The 21,632-nt window shown below is 35.8% G+C and overlaps 1 protein-coding gene across 8 annotated transcripts in view; it reads left to right on the top strand.

The window, feature by feature from the left end:
- Ralyl (RALY RNA binding protein like) overlaps positions 1-21,632 on the top strand; it is a 693,727-nt gene that overhangs the window by 523,657 nt on the left and 148,438 nt on the right. For all 8 annotated transcript variants that reach the window (XM_006977863.4, XM_006977864.4, XM_076563812.1 and 5 more), the window contains one exon: positions 13,189-13,264. In XM_006977863.4, coding sequence (XP_006977925.1) covers positions 13,189-13,264 — 76 coding nt within the window. The remainder of the gene's footprint in view (positions 1-13,188; positions 13,265-21,632) is intronic.

The following is a 21,632-nucleotide window of genomic DNA, read 5'->3' on the forward strand; positions in this document are numbered from 1 at the left end:
AGCAAACAAGTATACTCTGTGAAAACCACTTAAACATAACACCATTGAAAATATTTGGACTGAAATATTTGCAAATTTCAATATAAAATTAAAAATGAAACTTTCACTTTTCAAATTTGACACATCATCTATTAGAGGACTTACTTTTTTTAATTAAAAATATCTTTACAACTCACAATCATTTGCAAATGTCAACAGTATCAAAACAACTAATGATAAAATACAATACCAAAAATTTTTGATAGGGTTTATGAAAATTACAAATAAGAAAAATATTTTTTAATATTTCATACCAAAGTAAACTAAGATAGCACATGCTTTTAATCTTGGCACCCAGGAAGCAGAGGCAGGTAGAGCTCTCTAAGTTTGAATACAAATTGGTCTATACAGGATTCCAGACCAACCAGACAATACTCTGTCTCAAAAACAAACAAACAAACAAAAATCACACAAGTAATCAAAATTAAAATAATCTGTCAATGTTCTGTTACTATTGTCTTAAAATTAAAAGGAAAATATTTTAATAATCTTTAGTCATAGTTTTTAAAATTAGTGACTTGCAAAGTTATTGCTTTGATAATTTATTTTCAAAACTATACAATTTTAATAATTTTAATTAAAAAGCATTTTTTCTTCCCAAGAAAATATTCAATATAGAGGCAAAATCTCAAAGGCCTTCCTAATTCTAACTTTATTCATTACTCAGCTGTGTTGCTACAGAAGCTCATATAATACACTTATACTCTCTGATTAACTTAATCACAAGTTCATCAATTACTGTGCCCCATATCCAAACCAAATATTATTATTATAGGTAGGTACTGGTGATATAATCTAAATACTTTTATATATTATTATTATCTCTGTCCTCCCTTGGGCAGGAAGCAGATGCCATAACAATAAACAAAAAACAGTAAATATAATACCTGACCATGCTTTGGGAGGAGGTAAATGTTTTGAATTATAAAGATTAAATCAGGAGACTGAGTAAGGAGTGGGCAGAACTAACAGCTGACACTAATATGCAGTGAGGAAAAAACAGAAATAGAGCAGTGAATGATAAAGGGATTGATTCATGGATGATCAAGGGTAAGGTTAAGCCAGTGGAGAGACTAATGCCTAAAACATAGTGAAGAGCATGTTCTATGATCTTGTATCAGCTTATTGCAGCTACAAAAATGTGGGAATGATGGTAAGATAAAAGAAGTAGATAAACATGTGGTATGGACGCAGACAGGAGCACATTGAGTGAGATCTCCATATTTGATTCAGCAGCACCTGAGGGAATGTTATTTGACTGAATCTTACATGTCCTTATCCTTATGTTAGCTTGGCTCTTTATTTTGAGACATATTGTGTCCATTGCTCTCCTGCCTTGGGAGAATATTCTATTCCTTTCCCTTTTGGCTCTTTCAGGTTTATATTCTCGGTCTAAAGGACTCTTTAAAGTCTAGCTAGCCATCTCCCGACATTCTGAATAAGAATTGTCAGCACAAGCTTGTAATCCCAACATTTGGGACAAAGAGGCCAGCAGACTTGAAATTAAAGGAGAATCTGGAATACATGGGACCCTGTCTCAAATTATGAATTAATTGGTTATCTAAGGTTTAATTCAATGATTTTCTGGTTTACACAATCTCATTAACAGGTTTAAAATAATCTATTCTAAAATGGAAAATTACAAAATAACTGGTAACTTGCCAATAAATTATAGACAATGTGTGTTTTAAATTAAAATGATGCTTCTACAGAGTACAATGTTTAAGCAAGAGTTCACAACATCGATAAATACTTCTTTTTAGTAATATCTTATGCAACCAGTATATTATTTCTCAACTCCTTTAAAGCAAAACCAATAGCAAGGGCCACAGTACAAAGTCCTTGCACATTTTTGTGCCTGTTTGAAATACCATCAGTATTAAATGGCAAATACAGAGCAGCAACCTTCAAAAAGGGGATTAAGCTGACATCATTATATCCTAACCCTTTAGTTTCAAGAATGTCCATAAAAGCTTTATTTTTTCTTCTCAGAATTCTGAATATTATCATTGCAAAATGTTTTAAAATTTTAGACTTTAAATAAAACTTGGGTGAGACTGTTGAGACATGCAGAATAAAAAAAGACATCTTCTGAACATAGGGTTGCCAGTACACTCATGAACTCACTTTACAAGAGGAGGGTCCTCTGCATCACATTACAGATGGGAGAGGGGTCCTCAGAACCCACCTCTCCCTAAGAGGATAACACTGACAACCAAATGCTGTTGGAGAAAGAGTGTCACTCTATCCAGTAGTTTAGCCATGGATGAGTTGCCCTTGTTCAGGTGGATAATTTCCCACATATTCTAGGGAAAGAAATTGTATTAAATTCCATGGGCTGCATACAAAGAGCACACATGAAGGAAGGAGGGGGTTGTAGGAGGAAGGACTCCAATACCGAGGGAGAGGAAGAGAGAGGGAATGAGAAGAAAATGTAACACAAATTCTTTACATAAGTGTAGGAAATTGTCAAACAAACACAAATTTAAAAAAAAAAAAGTGACTGAAGGCAAAGGATACGTGTCATATTCCAGAGCTTCACATTCTGAAATGTGTATTTTAGTCACCTAGTATCCCGTCAAAACCCAGATTATGATTGATTTTGACTGGCAGAGAACCTGGATGCCGTGTTTCTGACAGGCATTTACATAGTGAAGACGGTGCATGTTTGCTAAGTGCCCTAGCAGGGTTGTGTGCTACACTGCAGAAAATATACTTAGCTCTTAATGCTGATCTTAACATTTCATTTGTAAATAATAAAATGCCCAACACAACAATTGCAGTGCTGGAAACAGTTAATTAGAGCCAAAATAAGAACCTAATGGGAAAAATACATATGTACACATATGAAAAAAAATGAATGGTGAGAAGAAAACAAACATTCACATTGAGATTTCTGTTTTATTAGTGTGAAAATGTGAATGTTGTCAAGTAAATCAATATTCTTATTGAATTTAATTTAAATGGTCATATTTATGGCTGAAAACAAATAATTGTAATGAATGTACTGAAATCAGTGCTACTAAATGAACCAATGAATATAAGACAAAATTAGGATTGTTGCTTTAAGACAGGTTCTCACTATGTGTCACTACACCGAGCTCATAAACAAATTGGATTTTACCCATGTAGTTATACTCTTAATTATCATAACAGTTTCCATTATTGATCCATAAATAACTCAGAATATATATATTCTTCTTTGACAGTTTAATTCATGTGTCTAATACATTTTATTTACTGTTATCCTCAATATCTTTTCTCAATACACTCCCTTTCCCAGGGAAACTTCTTTTTCTTCTCAACAACCCCCCTCCTACTTTGATGGTTTACTTATTTGTTAATATGGTTGTTTGGACTTGTGTGTGTGTGTGTGTGTGTGTGTGTGTGTGTGTGTGTTGTGTGTGTGTGTGTGTGTTTAAGCATGCCCACATAGAGGTGTATCTGTATGTATGTATGTGTTTGTGTGTGTGTGAATGAATGTGTATATGAGAGCATGTGTGAGTGTAGTGTGTAATACAGGTGTGTATGTATGTTTGTGTATGAGTGTGTGGGTGAGTGTATCTGTGTAAGTGTGCATTTATGTGTTTTTGCACTACTGAGTTTAATTATGCTTGTTTTCATGAGCATAGATGATGGCTTTTTTATTGAAACATGAGAAATCTATCAGTAGCTATAACACTGAGAAAATCACCCCCTATTCTTCCAGCAGCCAATAAACGCCAATAGTCTGTCAGCAGTGGGGAATCCCCATGAGCCCTCCTTCCTTCACGGTAAATCAATATTTTTTTTTACCACACTTGTGCAGATCTCCAGCAGATTACCACAGATGCTGTGAGGTCAAAGTCCAGAGCATATTCAGAGTACCACTAGAAAATATTTATCTAAATTTCGTGGTTGGTTAACTTGGTTTTGGAGAATTAATCTCAATTTAAAAAGTCATCCTTAGTTTTAGACTCTGTAGAAATAAAGATGTTCATGGAATTTAAAATAATTCTTCTGAAAAATTACCTATGAAATTAATATACAAAACAATAGGAAAATAGCTAACCAAATTGCATTTCTTGGTAATTAAACATGCTCTACTTTTGTAATTATGAGCATTTGGTATTTGCTTTATAGCTTTAGACTGGAAGACCAATTGATTAAACTCATGCCAAAGTCTCACAGTTTCAAGTTTCATGTCATCAACGTTTTTAGACAAATAGAAGACATTTTGATACATGGAGCTTTGATAGAAATGCAGATCAAGGTGAAGAAATGGGAGAAACTTGTATCCTCTACTTATCTAGTAGACCAGACTTTCTCACAGTTAAGAGATACGGTTCTGTGAAAAACTTAAGTTTAGAATTGGCATTTTGAAGGAATCATTGCATGGGCCAAGAAGGGACCCTATGGCACATTTTTATCTAGAGAATGAAGCATGGCGCTCAGGGAATGTGAAGTAGACATCTTCAATATGCGTCATCATTTGTGTAAGATAACAAATGGTTCATTGCCACTCTGTGCCACCCTTATGAGGGCATAAATTGACATCATGCTTCTCCCAGCTCACAGTTTTATGTATCCAACAGTTATTTGACCAATGAAAAAGAATGATTGATTATATATTTTTAATTCTTCATATAGAATTTACATATTAAATGTCTCAATTGGGGTTGGACACCATGGTCACTTTTTCTCTGAGTTTTGACCAATTGTGGATCTCTGCAATTGCCTCCATCTGCTACAAGAAGAACCTTCTTGTTAAGGGGTGAAAGCTACATTTATCTACAGATATAAAGGTAATATTTATAACCCCATTAGAAATTATATTGGTTTAGGAAAGCAATCGACAGTAATGGGTTCTTCTCCAGGCTTGGGACCTCGCCAGCCATAGGTTCTCAATTATGTTTACAGTAAAAAGTTCCTCCTACTGAGTGGGCCTTAAGTCCATGAAGGCATCATTTGGTACGCTGAGAGTAAAGAGCCATTGTTGCCCCGTGTGGTGTCTTGTAAAGCCTGCCATTGTGATTCATAGGCTATATAACTGGGTGGGACTGCTCATTACTTTTCTCTCATAGAAGCTTGCAAAGCACCCCTGGTTTTTAGGGAACAGGCTTCCAGATAATTTCCAGCTCAGTTCCTTCAAATCTGGTGCCCACAGCTCTTCGTGTCTTCTGCAGGAGAATCTTACCTTGAAATTCTGTAAAGCAACCATAGGCAACAGCAATGGCCTATATTGGTTTGAGAATCACATTTCCCCATAAAGAAGAATAACTTAAAGGGAGGTTCCCCATGCCTTGGCACTGGGGTTTCTGTCAGATAGTCTGTGGTTCTCGGGGGAACCATTATCATCCTATCCTCTCTCCAACAACTCCACCATGGAATTGATGCAAATACAGTACTCATGTATGCAATTATAAAAAAAATTAAAGACAAATTCTTAATGTAAAATCTAGAAAAGTATAGCAACTACCAAAAGGGCTGGATGCATGTACTTTTTTACTTTTTGGTTTTTTTTTTTTTTTTCACTTTATCTTGCAGAAGAAATCAGTTCGAATCTCAATAAGTGAAACACAAGGCTCAGCCTTAGCAGGTTTGATTAGGAAGAAGTTCCAGTTTCCACTCTTATTTGTCCTTGCAGACAGACCCTACAGCACAGAGCATTCTCTGGTAACAAATGGGCGTCTGGCCAGCCAGTGATCTTTGCATTAGCATTCTAATAACCAGAGGCCAATGCGCCATAGTGCTGTGTCAGAACTAATTTATGAAACTAGGTCCACAGGCTCATTAAAGTGGTCACAATTCAGTGGCTGCCCAGTAAAATTAGACTACAGTTTCACTCTCATAACAGTGAATATTTTAACATACTATTAAGGACATATTTCAAATGTTAAAACTAGCTTTGATTCTGGGAATGGAAAAACAAGATTAGGAAGCCATTTACTTTTGCAATATAAAATTGTTTTTACTCTCAGCTTTTGTCTCAAAATGCTTGGCATTATGAAACAGGATAACTGTACTTAGCATTAGCAAGAACAGTGCATTTTTCCCTCTGAGTAACAACCATTTCTGTGCAGCTCAAGGGAACCTTGGGGTCATAAACTCACCTGGCTAGTAAATCTCAGGCAGCACTCTGGGGAGTCCAGAGTGTTTCTCATAGAGTTGTGGTCCATGTCTCCCTGAAGCCCTCCTTAACCACATGTTCACCCACCCCATAGCTCTAGTCTCCTTCAACTCAGAACACATTCCTCTGCAGGCTGCTTTCCACAGGAAACTGGGCATCACGGGTTTAGAAAGTGTGACTTCCAAAATCTGGATGAGCAGTGAGATACAGGGAGAAAAAGGTAATTCTGTAGGTCTAGTGCAGTCCCTTTCAAGGTTAACCCTAAGACAGTCATCTTTCATTGCAGGGATGTGGTATGTCCTCTTCTGATAGTTGGATGCTGTGGATGTGCTCAATAATAAAAATGCTTATAGTAAGCACAGCTAATGGCATTGATATCTCAGTATCTAAAACATCTATATGTATAAAAGGAGAATGATCATTCCTACTCTATTGACTTCACAGTGTTCTTGGGATCCGAACTAATAATGCCTGAAAAGAAGGGCTTTTCAGTCGTACAGACTTATACTTGGATACTATATGGTTATATTCATTCCTTTGTCAAACATAACACAGAGTTTTCTTTATCTCCTGAGTTTTCATTTAACTGAATGGTAATGAGTCCTTAAATCTTCTAAATGTGAACAATAAAATACCCTGAATGACTACTCTTGGCAGTCTATATGCCATAGCTGAATTATTTAGATATCTATTTAACCCTAGGAAAGAAGAGGGAAATAACTCGCAGAATAAAGATTTCCTTTTTAAGTAACTTCTCAGGAAAACATTTTTGTTAATTTAGAAGGCAGCATTGTTGATTTAATATCCTGTTATACTAGATATGTCTCCTACACCAAGGTTAAATATATAGAAAGTGGCGTGGGACAGTGGGAATTGTTAGTTTACTGCATTAGTCAAATAATATATGATTTAGAAGATTACATTAATCTTTAAAATCAGGAGGTTTCCAACTGAATCCCTGACAATTAAGTAAGTATAATTTTACAAACCAGGAATGTGAGAGAGCTGTGCTATAGTAAATGTGAACAAGTGTACTGTTCAAAACTATTCTAGATCTTTATGTGTGCATTAGAACATCTGCGTTAAAGATGTGTGAAATAAACAATTTAGCACTTCTCTAACCTATTTTAAATTGACTAATAAATTTGGCAACCTAAATCATTGCCTCATCAAACATAATTCAAGTCACTATCACTGTAGCAAACGTGTTGAAATAGCTTGCTTAAAACCGTATGTTGCACACGAGACATGTCTTCCGGCCTGTATATTTTATATTAGCAATAAAATCACTGTGCATCGATTGGGCAAACCACACTGCAGGCACTGAAGAACAAAGAGGTTGAAAAGATGACAGCTCTTCAGAAGTTCAGAGTCGGGGGGCACAAGCAGTAGTCGCTGCAATGTGAACTGTGTGATAACGTTAAATCTGTGCCCAAAGGGACAAATCATGCATTTATTGGATATAGTATTAGAGAGTCTTCTCATTTTCAGTCCTTTGAAGTAATGGAGAAGTGGTAGGAGTTTTTTGTTTGTTTGTTTGTTTTTTCTGCTGAAGATTTTAAAATGAATGTATCTTCCTGTTCTGCCTTTTGCTTCTGAGAAAGACACTTCAGAATAAAACCTGTCTCATTTGCCTCAAGACAAACTGGTTTCAACTCATTGACTTTTTTTAGCTTCATACTTTTACCTCTATTTTTGCCATGGTATCATGGTTTTGCTTATTTGGTTGAAATAAAAGTGGAATTTTGATAATAGTTAATGTTTGGTGCCGTTTAGCTTACTATGGAAGGTACAGTTGGAACTAGCCCATCAGGAGATTTTTAAGTAGTTTGAGTCCGAGGTTTAATAAATAAAATTTTGGAGTATAGCTTCACTTCATCAGTTTTCTCATGTTAATTTGAACTAATAAAACCAATAATTAAATCAAAATTACATGTAAATAGGGCACATCTGCTCTGTCAGGTACTTAATAAATGCTTGTAAAGTTTCATTTTATGACAAAAGTTGGCAAAACCCCATTTTCAGGTGAGAATGAGCTGTCTCTCCATTTCCTAAAAAGAAGAAGTTTATTTCCTTTCTGCTTCCTCTCTCTGGAGAGGGATGGAGGGAGAAGATATCAGCAAGTGTGTGCGCAAATGACCCAAACTGGCCTCATCAACACACACACACACACACACAAAGGTTAACTGACTTTACCAGTACTTTTCAGGAGAATGTAATTTTAGTAGTTAGAAAATCAGGCTCTTTCACCCAATAATTATAATTTACAACTTATACTCAATGACCAGAAGCTGAAATGGGAATTGTGGGATATGCCCAAACAATTTCCTGGTAATTTTTAACCATATATCCTTTCTAGAAGAGAATTATAATAAATTCTTTTTAATATAAAATCATAAACTTACAGGAAACATTATGTGTGGTTTTATTTTTGCAGTTTTTTAAAAGTGTATGTGTATGGGCCTGGAGAGATGGCTCAGTGGTTAAGAGCACTGACTGCTCTTCCAGAGGTCCTGAGTTCAATTCCCAGCAACCACATGGTGGCTCACAACGATCTGTAATGATATCTGGTGCCCTCTTCTGGCTTGCAAGGACATATGCAGGCAGAACACTGTATATATAATAAATAAATAAATAAAAGTGTATGTGTGACTCTAAAACATGAACTCTGTAGATGACAATGTCTCATTTTTAAGATGTCAGACATATGGAAAAATTCTAAATATTAGTAAGAAGAATTTGTAACTCAGGAGCCTAAGAAATGGCCTTTTATATTTTTCTATGTTTAGATGTTTAACTCCAAAGTCCCTAGCTTATGAGAGTGGACACAATTTGAGTTTTATCAGCCTTCCGCATACCCTGTCTTTATGTAAACATAGGGTCTCTGCAAAAATGCCAAGATGCCATTTACTCTTCTGTATGGTCCCTTTCAGAACAACAGTTCTTGATGCATCAGAATTTGATCTTTAGCTTCCAACAAAGCTTGATTGTTCTCATAACATCATTACATCTTCCAACTCTATAGGTCATTTCAAGGAAAGATTAGTTTATTTATGCTCTGCTAAGGCTTTATCTTCATAATGATTAACAGAGATGGTGGTCTCTGTCCAGTAAACCCAAACTTTGGGTGAGGGTCAATAAAGCACTGCAGAAATATGTATATGTGTATTTAAATATAAGTTTTGTACATTTGGAGGAAAATTCTGTATTTATTGTTTGCTAAGAAGAATCTCAGGACTTATATGCAGTTTTATAATTTTTAAATTTATTATTTTATTCTTTTATGTGTATCGATGCTTTGTAAGCACATTGTATGCATATCATGTGTGTGCTTGTTGCTGATATAAGTCAGAAGAGGGAATAAGATCCCCTAGGACTGGAGTTACAGATGGTTATGAGCGGCCATGTGGATATGAGGAAATAAACTTGAGACCTCTGCAAAACCAACAAATGCTCTTAGCTACTGAGCCAACTATTTAGGACCTCATATCCATTTTAATACCTTTGATGGGAAGCTGATAATCTCTGGAAATACAGATTTAGCAGCTTGTCATGAAAGGCTTCCTCTGGTTTTAATATGTTGTCAACTCTTAAGTGTATTTCACAACTACTGACAATATATTATGAAAAAAATTAAGGATACTGACAATATTTTTCATTGATGCTTATCTCATAGTTTTATTCACTTATAAAGATAATTTTATGTTTTCATTTTATAAGTCACAATATCTAAAATGGAAAGATACAATGACTATCATTATATTTTCACAAACAAGCAGCTTCTGCCATCAATACAGTGTTTCATTTATATTTTTTCCGACTGTAGCATATAGGGACAATTATAAACAGCCTTAAATTAACACTCGAAGTGCCTTATCTTAAATCACACAGGACTCACTGTCTATTCGTTTTATTCTCATCTGAGAACCATATATTATGGCCAATTCAAATCAAATTTGAAGTTTTAACAGTGATTTCTAATGGTTTCCTCATACTCAATAATCCACTCCAAATGTATTGTCCCCTCCCTGCCACCTGTACACTAGCACCCAACCTCTCTTTAATCCACTGTCCACTAAAATCTGATGGTTCCAAACCAGGCGTGCAATAACACAGATATTGTCATTGTTATGCTCAACTTTTTAATTATTACTTATTCACTACCCACCATAAAATACATAAAGTATTTATGGAAAAGAACAATACTGGGACGTTAATCCATGTTGTCTCTATCAGTGCTCTGTAATTTGACCTCAAAGTTCCCCATGTCCTCCCAAACGTATGCTTTTAGAGGTAATTCTCTGGTGAATTCATTGTTTACTTCTACTTTCTTTCTGCTAATTTCCTACAATTTATTCCTAAGTAGTCCTTCAACTGCACCTTAATTTAAATAAAAGACTTCTATTGTCAGTGTTTGTCAGTGACATTAATTTTGTTCAGGGCTGTGATTCTAGGTCTCATCAACAGAGCTATGTTGTTGCCTGTAGCTCTAATTCTCTCTCCACTCCTCTTTATTTTTCTATATTAGATGATGTCATTTCTAAAAGTGCACAAAGTATTTATCTTACTACCTGTAAGTATATCACACTGAACACTCTTTCTTAAGTCGTACGTTACACATATGTAATAATTTCCTTTTTCTTAATTAATCTTTTTAGTTTTTCTTTATTAAGAAGTAATTTCTTTAGTAGCACAGTCCTCACATGATTAAATTTTATTTATTTCATTTATTTTAGATACCAACTACAGTTTCCCCTCCCTCCTCTCCTCCCGTTCCCTCTCCCCACCTCCCATCAACTGCCCCCACCCCATCCACTCCTCCTCTGTCTCCCTTCAGAAAGGGGCAGGCCTTCCATAGGAGTCAACAAAGCATAGCATATCAAGATGAGGCAGGACCAAGCTCATCCCCTTGCATCAAGGATGTGCAAAGCATCCTAGCACCAGGAATAGGTTCCTAGAAGCCAGCTCAAGCAACAGGGACATGTCCTGGTCCCACTGCTAGGAGCCCCACAAACAGACCAAGCTACATAACTGTCACAAATATGCAGAGGCCCTAGGTCAGTTCCATGCAGGATCCCTAGCTGTTGGTCCAGAGTATGTGAACTTCCAAGAGCTCGGGTCAGCTGTCTTGGAGGGTTTCCTCATCATGACCTTGATACCCCTGGCTCATACAATCCCTCCTCCCTCTCTTCAATAGGAAAGCTAGAGCTTGGCCCAGTGCTTGGCTATGGATCTTTGCATCTGCCTCCATAACTGATGGCTCCATTTTAAACAATATGCTTTCTTTAAAACTGCAAAATTATTTCAAAGGTAGCCTCACTAATTTATACCAATAATTATACTGTATATGCATTCCCCTTGCTCCAAACCTGGTCAATACTTGATATCATCAATGACTCATTTTAACTTAGATCTCCAATTACTGATGAAAATTAGAAATTTTTATTTTTTATCACATTTTTCTTCTATAAAGTTGTTACTAGCTGTTTTTGTCAAATTTATTTTTTTGTGTTTTGACCCATTTTCCTGTGATGAAGATGATATATTTATGTACTCAAGAAACAAATCCTTTGTCAAGGACTTTTTGTTCTTTCTGTGGCCTTTATGGACTTGTGATGAGGAATGATTCCTAATATAATGTAACATAATTCATAAATGTTATCTTTTAAGCCTAGTGTTATTTTTATCTCTTTATTAAGATCATCATTCCATATTTTGAGCTTATAAATGAATTCTCATTTCCTTATCACTTAAACTTTACATATTTTATATCTATTATTTAAATATTAGGTTTTTTTAATAGTGGAAATATGATTCAACTTTGTGATTAGCATTTTCAGTACCTAATTATTATAATACTATTCATTAAAAAGTCTATTATGGTAACAAATTATAGTAAACACGGGAACATGATAAAGGGGTACCATAAATTTGAGGACATGATGAGCTCAGAAGACTCTCTTTAAAGCCTAACTTTCTAATTTCTTAAAAGCTTAACATTTCTTTTAAGTACAAGACTGGCAATTGTATGCATGCAGTATTATGTTTTCAGACATCTTGTCAGTCTCAGACTATTGGTGACATTTTCAGTTCATGAAGTCAAGATGTGAACCCCCAGAAATATATATCATTAAATGTATGCTGTGAAATTAATTTTATCATTTTATTTCTTCCTCAGTAAATATAATAAGCATTGTGATAACATAATGGTAGAAATTAATAGGAACAAAGCTGTATCCCACACATATATTTATAATTGTTGAGATGTCTCAAATAATTTAAAAATCAGAAGGGATCTCATTACATTTTTTTTATTATACACCTTGATTCTTTTCTCGTTCAACACTTTTTCTACAACACATTATATTCCAATATGTTATATATTTTTATTGTTTCGATTCTTTCTTAGATCTACATTTCCCTAGTAGGGTATAAAATCCAGACAAGCAAGGGTCTAATTGTTTTTTGTATATGAAAATTCCCACAGTGTGTCATGTAAAGTAGATGTTTCCATACATTTCACAGAAAATGTGAAAGATTTGTGTAAGAAGGAATAAAGAAGTTGCTTAGGTGGTAAAGCATCTGCTAGACAAACATGAAAATCTGGGTCTGAATCCTCAGAACCCACAGGAAAGGACTGATGAGGCAGGAATATTCTTATAATTCCCAGCACTGGTACAAAGGGGTCTATCTGTGAAGCTAATTAGCCAGAACACTTTGTCTAATTGATGAACTTCATGTTCAGGAAGAGACCCTGTCTCAAAAACATAAAAGTGAAATCAAGAGAAAACACCACATGTGGACCCAGGGTTTCCATGTATGTGTGCACCTGCATTTCTGTATATGCACTTATATGCACACTAACAAGTACAAGAACCACATATAAAATGTCACACATAGACACACACTATAAATTATTTAATAAATAAAAATTGTAAAAGAATTTGCATAAGTAAATAGAAAAAATAAAACTTTCAAGTTATAATGTTTCCAAATTGTTTATCAGTGCTATTTTTAAAAATGCTATTTTATATTTTCAGATATTAACATGGCAGGGGAACCCAAACCATACAGACCAAAGCCTGGAAACAAGAGGCCACTGTCTGCTCTTTACAGGTACGTAAGAAACACCATCCCACTATATATAAGAAATTTTTGCCACTTTATAAGACAATATGATATGCAAGTAGTTAATTAAGTTAAAACAACAAACTTTATTCTTAAATTCTATTGGTTAATCACAAACACATACACACACTCACACACACACATAAACACACGCACAGACATACACACCAAGAGGCACAGCAGATGATTAATATTTTTATATATACTTATATCCCTGCCAATCACCATCTGTGTCTGCACAAAAAATGTTTGTGAGAAACAACTTAAAAGAAGACACACTTGGTCTCAACCCATGCTTTGAATGTTTCAGTACATAATTGGCTGGACTGCTCCTGGACTCATCATGAGACAGTTTGCTTTTGAGAAAGGGCAGGGAAGAACAAAGCTGCCTACTTTGTGACATACAGGAGACAGGTGACAACACAGGAATCAAAGGACAGTTCCCAGTGGCATACCTCCAGTGACTTACCTCCTCCAGCTACACCCCACATTCTAATAGCCCGCTCCATATAAATTCCGTAGATTAATACATTTATGAAATCAGTATCCCCATGATCAAATCCCTTTTAAGAAGCACCACCAGCTAGAAACAACGGTTTCAACACATGAGCCTTTTGAAGGGTCGTTCATATTCCAACTACAGCCATAATCATTCCATGAGGCTGGACAGATTGTTTCACAGTTAAGAATGCTTGCCCGTCTTCCGGAGAACATGGCATGTTCCGTTGCCAACACAAGTAACAATCTGCACTGCTGACCGTCTCCCACTTGCCATGTACTGTGAGTGTCTGAATGCTACTTGACGAGTTTTTATTTCAGCCCTTTACGATAGATCAAGAACTTGAGGTTACATTTCCTACTGATTTGTATCAAGACAGGCCATTAGTAAACATAATACCAGTAGTCAAGTCCACATCAGCAGACATGATCCTCCAGTATTCCTCCAATTGTAAATTGGTTCAGCTTGTTTTGTTACACTGTCTATGATCCTCTCATGCCTATTTTACCAGAATGACAAATATAGTTCTTTTATCTAGACAATCCAATTACTTTATTGTCTGTCTTAGTTAGGGGTTTTATTGATGTGAAGAGTTGCATGACCACAGCAACTCTTATAAAGGAAACCGTTTAACTGGGATTGCCTTACAGGTTCAGAGGTTTAGTCCATTATCATCATGCAGGAAGCATGGTGGCACACAGACAGACATGGTGCTGGAGAAGGAACAGAGAGTCCTACATCTGGATCAGCAGGAGGCAGGAAGAGAGAGACTGGGCCTTGTAGCGTGAATCTTAAAAGTTCTTATTAATAAAATCAAACCTGAGGCCAGGTATTGGGGTGAATGCTGGAAGATCAGAGAAGCAGAACAAGTCACAGCCACCTCACCTTGCTTTTCTCAGCTGATCCTGCTTCCTCAGACTGGATGCCTCTCAGCTGAACTGTGCTGCTCAAAAGCCTCAAAGCTTAACCAGCTCTAGTTCCTGGTTCTCACGCCTTATATACCTTTCTGCTTTCTGCCATCACTTTCTGGGGTTAAAGGCTTTTGTTACCACACCTGACTGTTTCCAGTGTAGCCTTGAACTCACAGAGATCCAGATGGATCTTTGCCTCCCAAGTGATAGGATTAAAGGTGTGAGTACCACCATTTTCTGGCCTCTATGTCGGTCTAGTGGCTGTTCTGTTCTCTGACCCCAGATAAATTTATTAGGGTGCATGATATATTGGGAAACACAATATCACCACAGGGCCTGACTAAGCATTAGAAACCCCAAAGCTCACCCCCAGTTACACATTCCCTCCAAGGCCACAACTACTCCAGCAAGGCCACATGTCCTAATCCTTTAAATAGTGCTTCTCCTTAACCTATGGGGGCATTTTCATTCAAATCACGACAGTGTGCCAAGGTGGGTGGTGATAATTTTTCACTGTATTTTTCTCTCCTGTTTCTATGTCAGTTCATCAGTGCCTATACCTGTATCAAAGTAGATTATATTCAGGCCTTGATTGCTCTGTATGTATTATTATTAGCAAATGTAAAATGTGGTTGATCTAAGAAAGAAGACAAAAGTAACTTCATAGAACTTTCAGGTTTTTCTTTGTTTTCTTTTATTTTTTTTAAACAACCACTGCTGGGAAACAAAAGGAAAAGGAAAAGTGCTCTGCAGTTGAGCCATACGCCCCACTTCATATACTGTTGCACTTGTCTTTTTTCAGTGCTGACTTTGCATCTGTCTCTCTAAAATTCACTTTACTTAGATTTAGCAAGTTGTTCCAGGCTATTGAGATCTCTATCATCCAATTTATTGGTACTCTCTCAGATATGTTTCATCATTCCACTGCAAAGGAACTAAGAGAAGTGTTGAGCAAGGCTTCCTGTTTCACTGATATCACTTAGTTAACAGAAAATTAAGCTGTATGTTTTCAGATGGACTGTGCTCTGATCAGGGATGGTTAAAAGAGCCCTCGTGAGAAGGCTCCATGCTATTTTCTTGCCTTTATTCTCTAATTCTAAATATCTCTAAATATTTCTGAACTCGTGTCTATGTAGTCTCCTCTCCCAAATGAAAGAGAAAGATTATAAACAGATCTTATGGAAGGGCCTATTTACACTGAGGATTCCAAGTCTATCCAGTAAATATCTAGCCTAGTTTTTCAAGCTATTGTGATAAAGAAATATAGCTTATTTATCTTCTTATTCTAGATGTTTCAATGTACTCAATCTGAAAATAAGTAAATAAAGATATTCAATCTAAATAAAACATCTTATACAAAATAGTAAGCAACAAAAAATAAATGCTAATAATTTGCCATAAAGTAATTTTCATTGATAGAAAAAGGCAGGGATGAAATCATTACGCAAACACGTGGCACATTTTGCACCTTGCTTGAGGCAACAACTAAGCAATGCAAATTATTTTCTGATTAGTTTCCTTTTAAATGTGCACATATATAGTTGTTGCTAGTACTGAATCCTGAAAGTCATGTATTCAATTATTAACAATGCAAGCCGGTAAGACTTTTTCTTTTTTCTTTCATCACAGAGTTACTGGTATCTATATAATGATGTTTGTTTTCATATTTTCTCTGTTCTGGGATTGTTTTGATTTCCTTATGGAGATGAAAGCTCATGAGAAGACATTAGTGTCTTTCTGGTTTTTTTTTTTTTTTTACTACCAAGTTATGCTGAGTTGTAAATTCAAAAGATGCAGAAGGAGTTGGTTTAAATATGCCATACTCTACACACGTTACATCACTGGGAAACGCTCATTTGCCCTGTTTTCATCTGTGGAAGTAAATGAAAGTTGAAGTGTGTGGAAGTTGACAGACAATAATAAAGAGAACAGAAAGGAATGAAAGCTCAGCTGAGAAAACCCTTTTTTACTAATTCTCTCATTCTTACATAAGTTTAACAGTGCTTTACTTTTACAGGGAAAATATTTCCACAGTCATTATTCATCCATTCAATACACAACTCCTGCAGGCTGAGATTATATGCTTTGCTACATAAATAAGAAATCTAAGTTTCAAAGACAATAATACTTTTTTTTTCAATGCAAGGTAGCAGGATTAGTAGCTGAACTCTGGTCCTCAGCTTCTAAGTCTGAGGACCTTGTCACCAGAACACGGCTTCTCACCTTTACTTACCTCCTAGCACCTGAACAAAAACAGGTAATACACAACACAGCCTTTCTAGTAACCAACACCAACACTCATTCATATCTGCTTGTGAATACAATGCCAGCAGTTGAAACAGTAATGACTGCATACTAAATGCATCATAAGAACAATTGGCATCTACTTGTGCAATGATGAGATCTTAGCTTCCAGTTATCTATCATGCTGATTTTCATCCTTCTTTCCTTCTTTCCCTTTCTCTTGCTTTCTACTAGACATTTGACTCAGGAACCTTTATATGTTGTGCCACTTTACTATTTCTCTTTCACCGTTTTATTTTGTTTTATTTTTAAACAACATGTTGCCAAATAAGTTACTAAAACTGACCTTGAAATAATGTACTTGCAGGTCTTGAATTTCTGATTCTCCTTCCTCAGTCTTCCAACTAGCTGGCTTACAATGCCAATATAATGAGGCCAGGCTAGGATTTTCTTGATCATAAAAGATTCTGTAGTGGAGGTGAAATCACTTGCTCCATTTGGAAGAAATGTCAGCTTGGAAATGGCACACTAAGTATTTCCTAATGTTTGAAATTTTGAGTCTATGTATTTAACTTCCATGAAATAGCATAGTTCTATTTGTGCATCCATTTACTAACACACATACTTTACTACATCCACAGAACACTTACTATACTTACAGGGGTCAAAAGGACTTCTGTTACAGAAAATGCAAAACCACAGAATGAGAGGAAAACACAATGGGGTAAAAGTGTGTTGTGTATATATTTAAAGTAAGTTTTTCATTTACTATGACTTTAAATTGATGTGTCCCTGTGACTCCACTCTGTCTGGGCCTGGGCCTGATACATAATAAAAACTTCTTCACCCCCATCTACTTTGTCACTGTCAATCTGCCACAGTCTGCTTTTCTCTCTAAATGCCCACTGACATAGGTCTGTGCTTTGTATCTTATTTTCAGAGGATTTTTCAATTTAGCCATATAACTTTCATTAATACCTACCGTATGTTTAATTTACATGGTATATGTGGTAGATAGAAAAATACACTATAATGAGACTTAAAATAATATTGCTATATTATGCACAAATTAGATGTAGAACTAGATGAAGACAACCACGATGCCTACAGGCACACCAGGAAGAAGGTAAGTGAGAGCATTACTGATTCTGCCTATGTAGAAGGAAGTGAACTCTCAGGAAGTTATAGGGAGAAGAGGATGCTTGAGCTGGTTGTAAACAACTAAGGATTTCAAACAAAAGTAAAGGCATGATGAGCAAAGAAAGCATGAAAGAGTTGAAGCATGGAGGACACAAAAGAGCATCCCATAGTGAGAGCTGATATGGTTAACTTGGAGGAGAAAAAGAATATTATGTTGGTGGGGGCCATAAATACCTCTACACATTATATTAATATTGTACTTTTATTTTTCTGACAACAAGGAGTCATTTGGCTATGTGACTGAGGAAGGGAGTTGTGAGGGAGGGAGGTGTGAGGGAGGGAGGTGTGAGGGAGGGAGGTGTGAGCTTAGGCAAACAGGGAATGATCATAGGAATGAAACAGAAGAAACAGGAAAGACAAGATAAGCACTGAAAGCTCAAACAGAAAGTCTGTAGAAAGGAGAAAAAAATAAATGATTCCAGTGCTGAACATGAATTCATAGAGACAGGCAATTCATTAAAATAGCCCTTGCAATAAAAAAATGTCTCCCATTAGAGTCCATTTGTAAATGAAACATAATTAATCATTTCTGAATATTTCATAAATATTGGACCTAGTCCTAATCATGAATAGCTCATGCATTCTGCAGGGAAAATACTGTAATATTTAATAAATTGCTGCTTTAAATGTTCTGTGTACATTGCAAACTGTCTATGGTGCTCTGAAACTATTATTTTCCCCTAGGAAGTACATTTTCCAGCATGCTAAGTTCCAATTAATGCTAAATAATTGGTAAATGACAATTATTATTTGAACATTTTGCTTCTGTTTATAAAGCGGACAGGACTTTCCTCTCTGGCTTGGGTAAAAATAACAAATATACTAAAGAACAAAAGAATGTTCATCAGAGCTAAACAAATGAAGATTTTCAGTCAAATAGTGGCAGCCTTCTGAGTTACAGAAACCACAGAATGAAGGGGTGGATGGATGGATGGATGGATGGATGGATGGATGGATGGATGGATGGATGGATGGATGAGAAGTACATAAAATTTCATCTCATTAATTTCACAGAGCTTATTGAGTACCATTTTCAAATATTGTGGGCATCACACAGGTCATTTTGTACACAAGAAGACCTTAGTAGTTAAGTCACCATGAAAAAAAATTCAAGACTTCTTAAGATTGGAAAATGATAGTCTTTAGACACATTACATAATCATCTTTTTCAGGCCATCCTTTTTGGTGCTGGAAGTCAAGAATGTGTGATAAGTTATTTTGAAGGACAAAATCAGAACCTGTCTAAGGAAAGTAACTATAATAAAGTAGCAATTGTAATCTATTTTTTACTCCATTGACATGAATTCTGTGGTCTTTCATAATGGTTCTAGAAGATCTCAAGGAAAGAAACCTCCAGTAGTCACAGAATGCCTTCCAGGACTTTGACAATAGAAATTAAAATTCTGGAAGTTAAGTTCTCATTCACTGCAAACACAAAATTAGTATGTAGGAAAGGTGTCCTGGTCATCTCTACTTTGTTGGCCTCCTCAGTGTGCTGAGTTAACGATGTAGCTTTTGGTTGTTGTATTTATTTTCTGTCTCCTTTGAGGGTACAAAAAAACTACACCATAATTTGCAAAGTTTAATTTTCCCTTTGTGAATCCCATCAGCTCTGGAAAAGGCTCTGTTCCATTCTGATTTTTTTTTCTTTTTGCTGAAGTGAAACCACCTGAAAGGCAGCTTCTGTGCTTCCAAGGTGGAGCATGAGGGTGTGAGGGAATTACTTTTCCCTGTCCCTACATGTGTACATCCTATCCTTTTTAAACTAGACAGAAACCAAGCATTGACTGACATACCTGGTTTATTTCAATGGTATATAGTTTTTCTTGGATCTGTGCAGAAATTGCAGTAATATTGCTCCTATTCTACTCCTTTAATCAATGCCTACAAATTACTGACATACCATTCCCAAAACCAATAAGAGAAAATATCAAAAAGTGTCCACATTTAAAATTTAAAACATGTGAGTACTTGAGGGTGAATTCTCTCAAACTAAGGTTCTAAATGAATGTTGCCACACTTTTGTATCAGAACAGATTCCAAACATTCACTTTACTGATAGCTTAAAGCTATGCCAATAGTCGGTGTGAATACCTATAGTGTTAGACAATGGTTCCTTTAACAAATACATTATGAGTAGCAACATGGAATTGACCTCTCATTCTTCAGCTTTTTTAGCCACATGAAGGAAAAAATAGTTTCCTAGAAAAGAATATGCTTGTGAGCATGATACTTTTATGCATATAAAATGTTCACTATGTTAATTATTCTGATTATTCAAAGAAAACATCTATAGTAAGTATTATACTATATTTGCCTATAAAACAAATAGGAAAGGATTAAAATTTGAGTGTGCCTGCCTCTTAAACATCTCTAATGTGCATTTAAAACATTAGAAATCAGATTTATTTTACCAAAAGACAATGTCACTACAACATAGGAATTGTACTCATCAATGTAAACTTGTATATCACAAGGGAAGTAATGGAAACCAATGAGGAAAAGAGATGCTGAACACACAGAACAGTGGGCAGGAGCTTTAGGCATAAGGCTCTGACTCATGAAGGATGCTTGTCCCAAACTGGAGGTAGAGATCTGCAACGGGGAAGACAAGAGCTAGAAAAAGTCAAGCAAGCCTATTTTAGCTGAACCATCATCAGATGTGAAAATGTGGCTAAACTCACAATCAACTAAATCAGTTCATGTGTCATATAACTTCTCAAAGCAAAAGTATTTTATTAATTTATACTTTATTATGTTTTATAACTATTGTGTTTTGAAAATTTCTCTTTTATTTTGTAAGATTATAATGTAGTTACATCATTTATCCTTTCCCTTTCTTCCTTCCAAACACTACCATATAACCCACCTGCTCTTTCTCAAATTCATCACCTCTTTCTTAATTAACTGCTGTTACACACACAGAGACACACGCATAGACACACAGACACACACACACACAGACACACACACTACTAAATACATCAGTAGAACCAGCTCAGTCTGTAGAATGTTAGCTGTCTGCATGATTTTAGGGCTGACCATGTGGTTACCCAAAGCAAAAGGTTTTTAATGCTTTTGCTTATGCTACATTCCTCACAATTTACTGCTGAGCAAATGTAAGTTACAGAACTTTTCATTTAAAGTGTTCAAAGAAATGCTGACACAATACCAATAAAAATAGTTCTGCTTTAGGCAATTCTCTGCTAAGTTAAAGAATGGCCTATATGCCATTTTCTGATTAATTTTACTGTACAAATACCCATTATCTTCTTCCCATGGATTAGGATATGATAGTGATATAGAAGATATACTAAAGTACACTTCCTTAGCACAGAGGAGCTATGTAAGACCTTTGGGATTCATATTATTAGAAAGTCCAACATCTGTTTGCTTGATTTGAGACCAGCTCTTTAAAACATGGAAGTTAAAGCTCAGGAATTAAGGGAGAGGTAGGGTCAGGCAAAGGCATAAGTATACAAAGAAAATGTGTACAATGACA

Source organism: Peromyscus maniculatus, chromosome 2 (genome assembly GCF_049852395.1).
Source record: "Peromyscus maniculatus bairdii isolate BWxNUB_F1_BW_parent chromosome 2, HU_Pman_BW_mat_3.1, whole genome shotgun sequence".
Classification (NCBI taxonomy): Eukaryota; Metazoa; Chordata; class Mammalia; order Rodentia; family Cricetidae; genus Peromyscus; species Peromyscus maniculatus.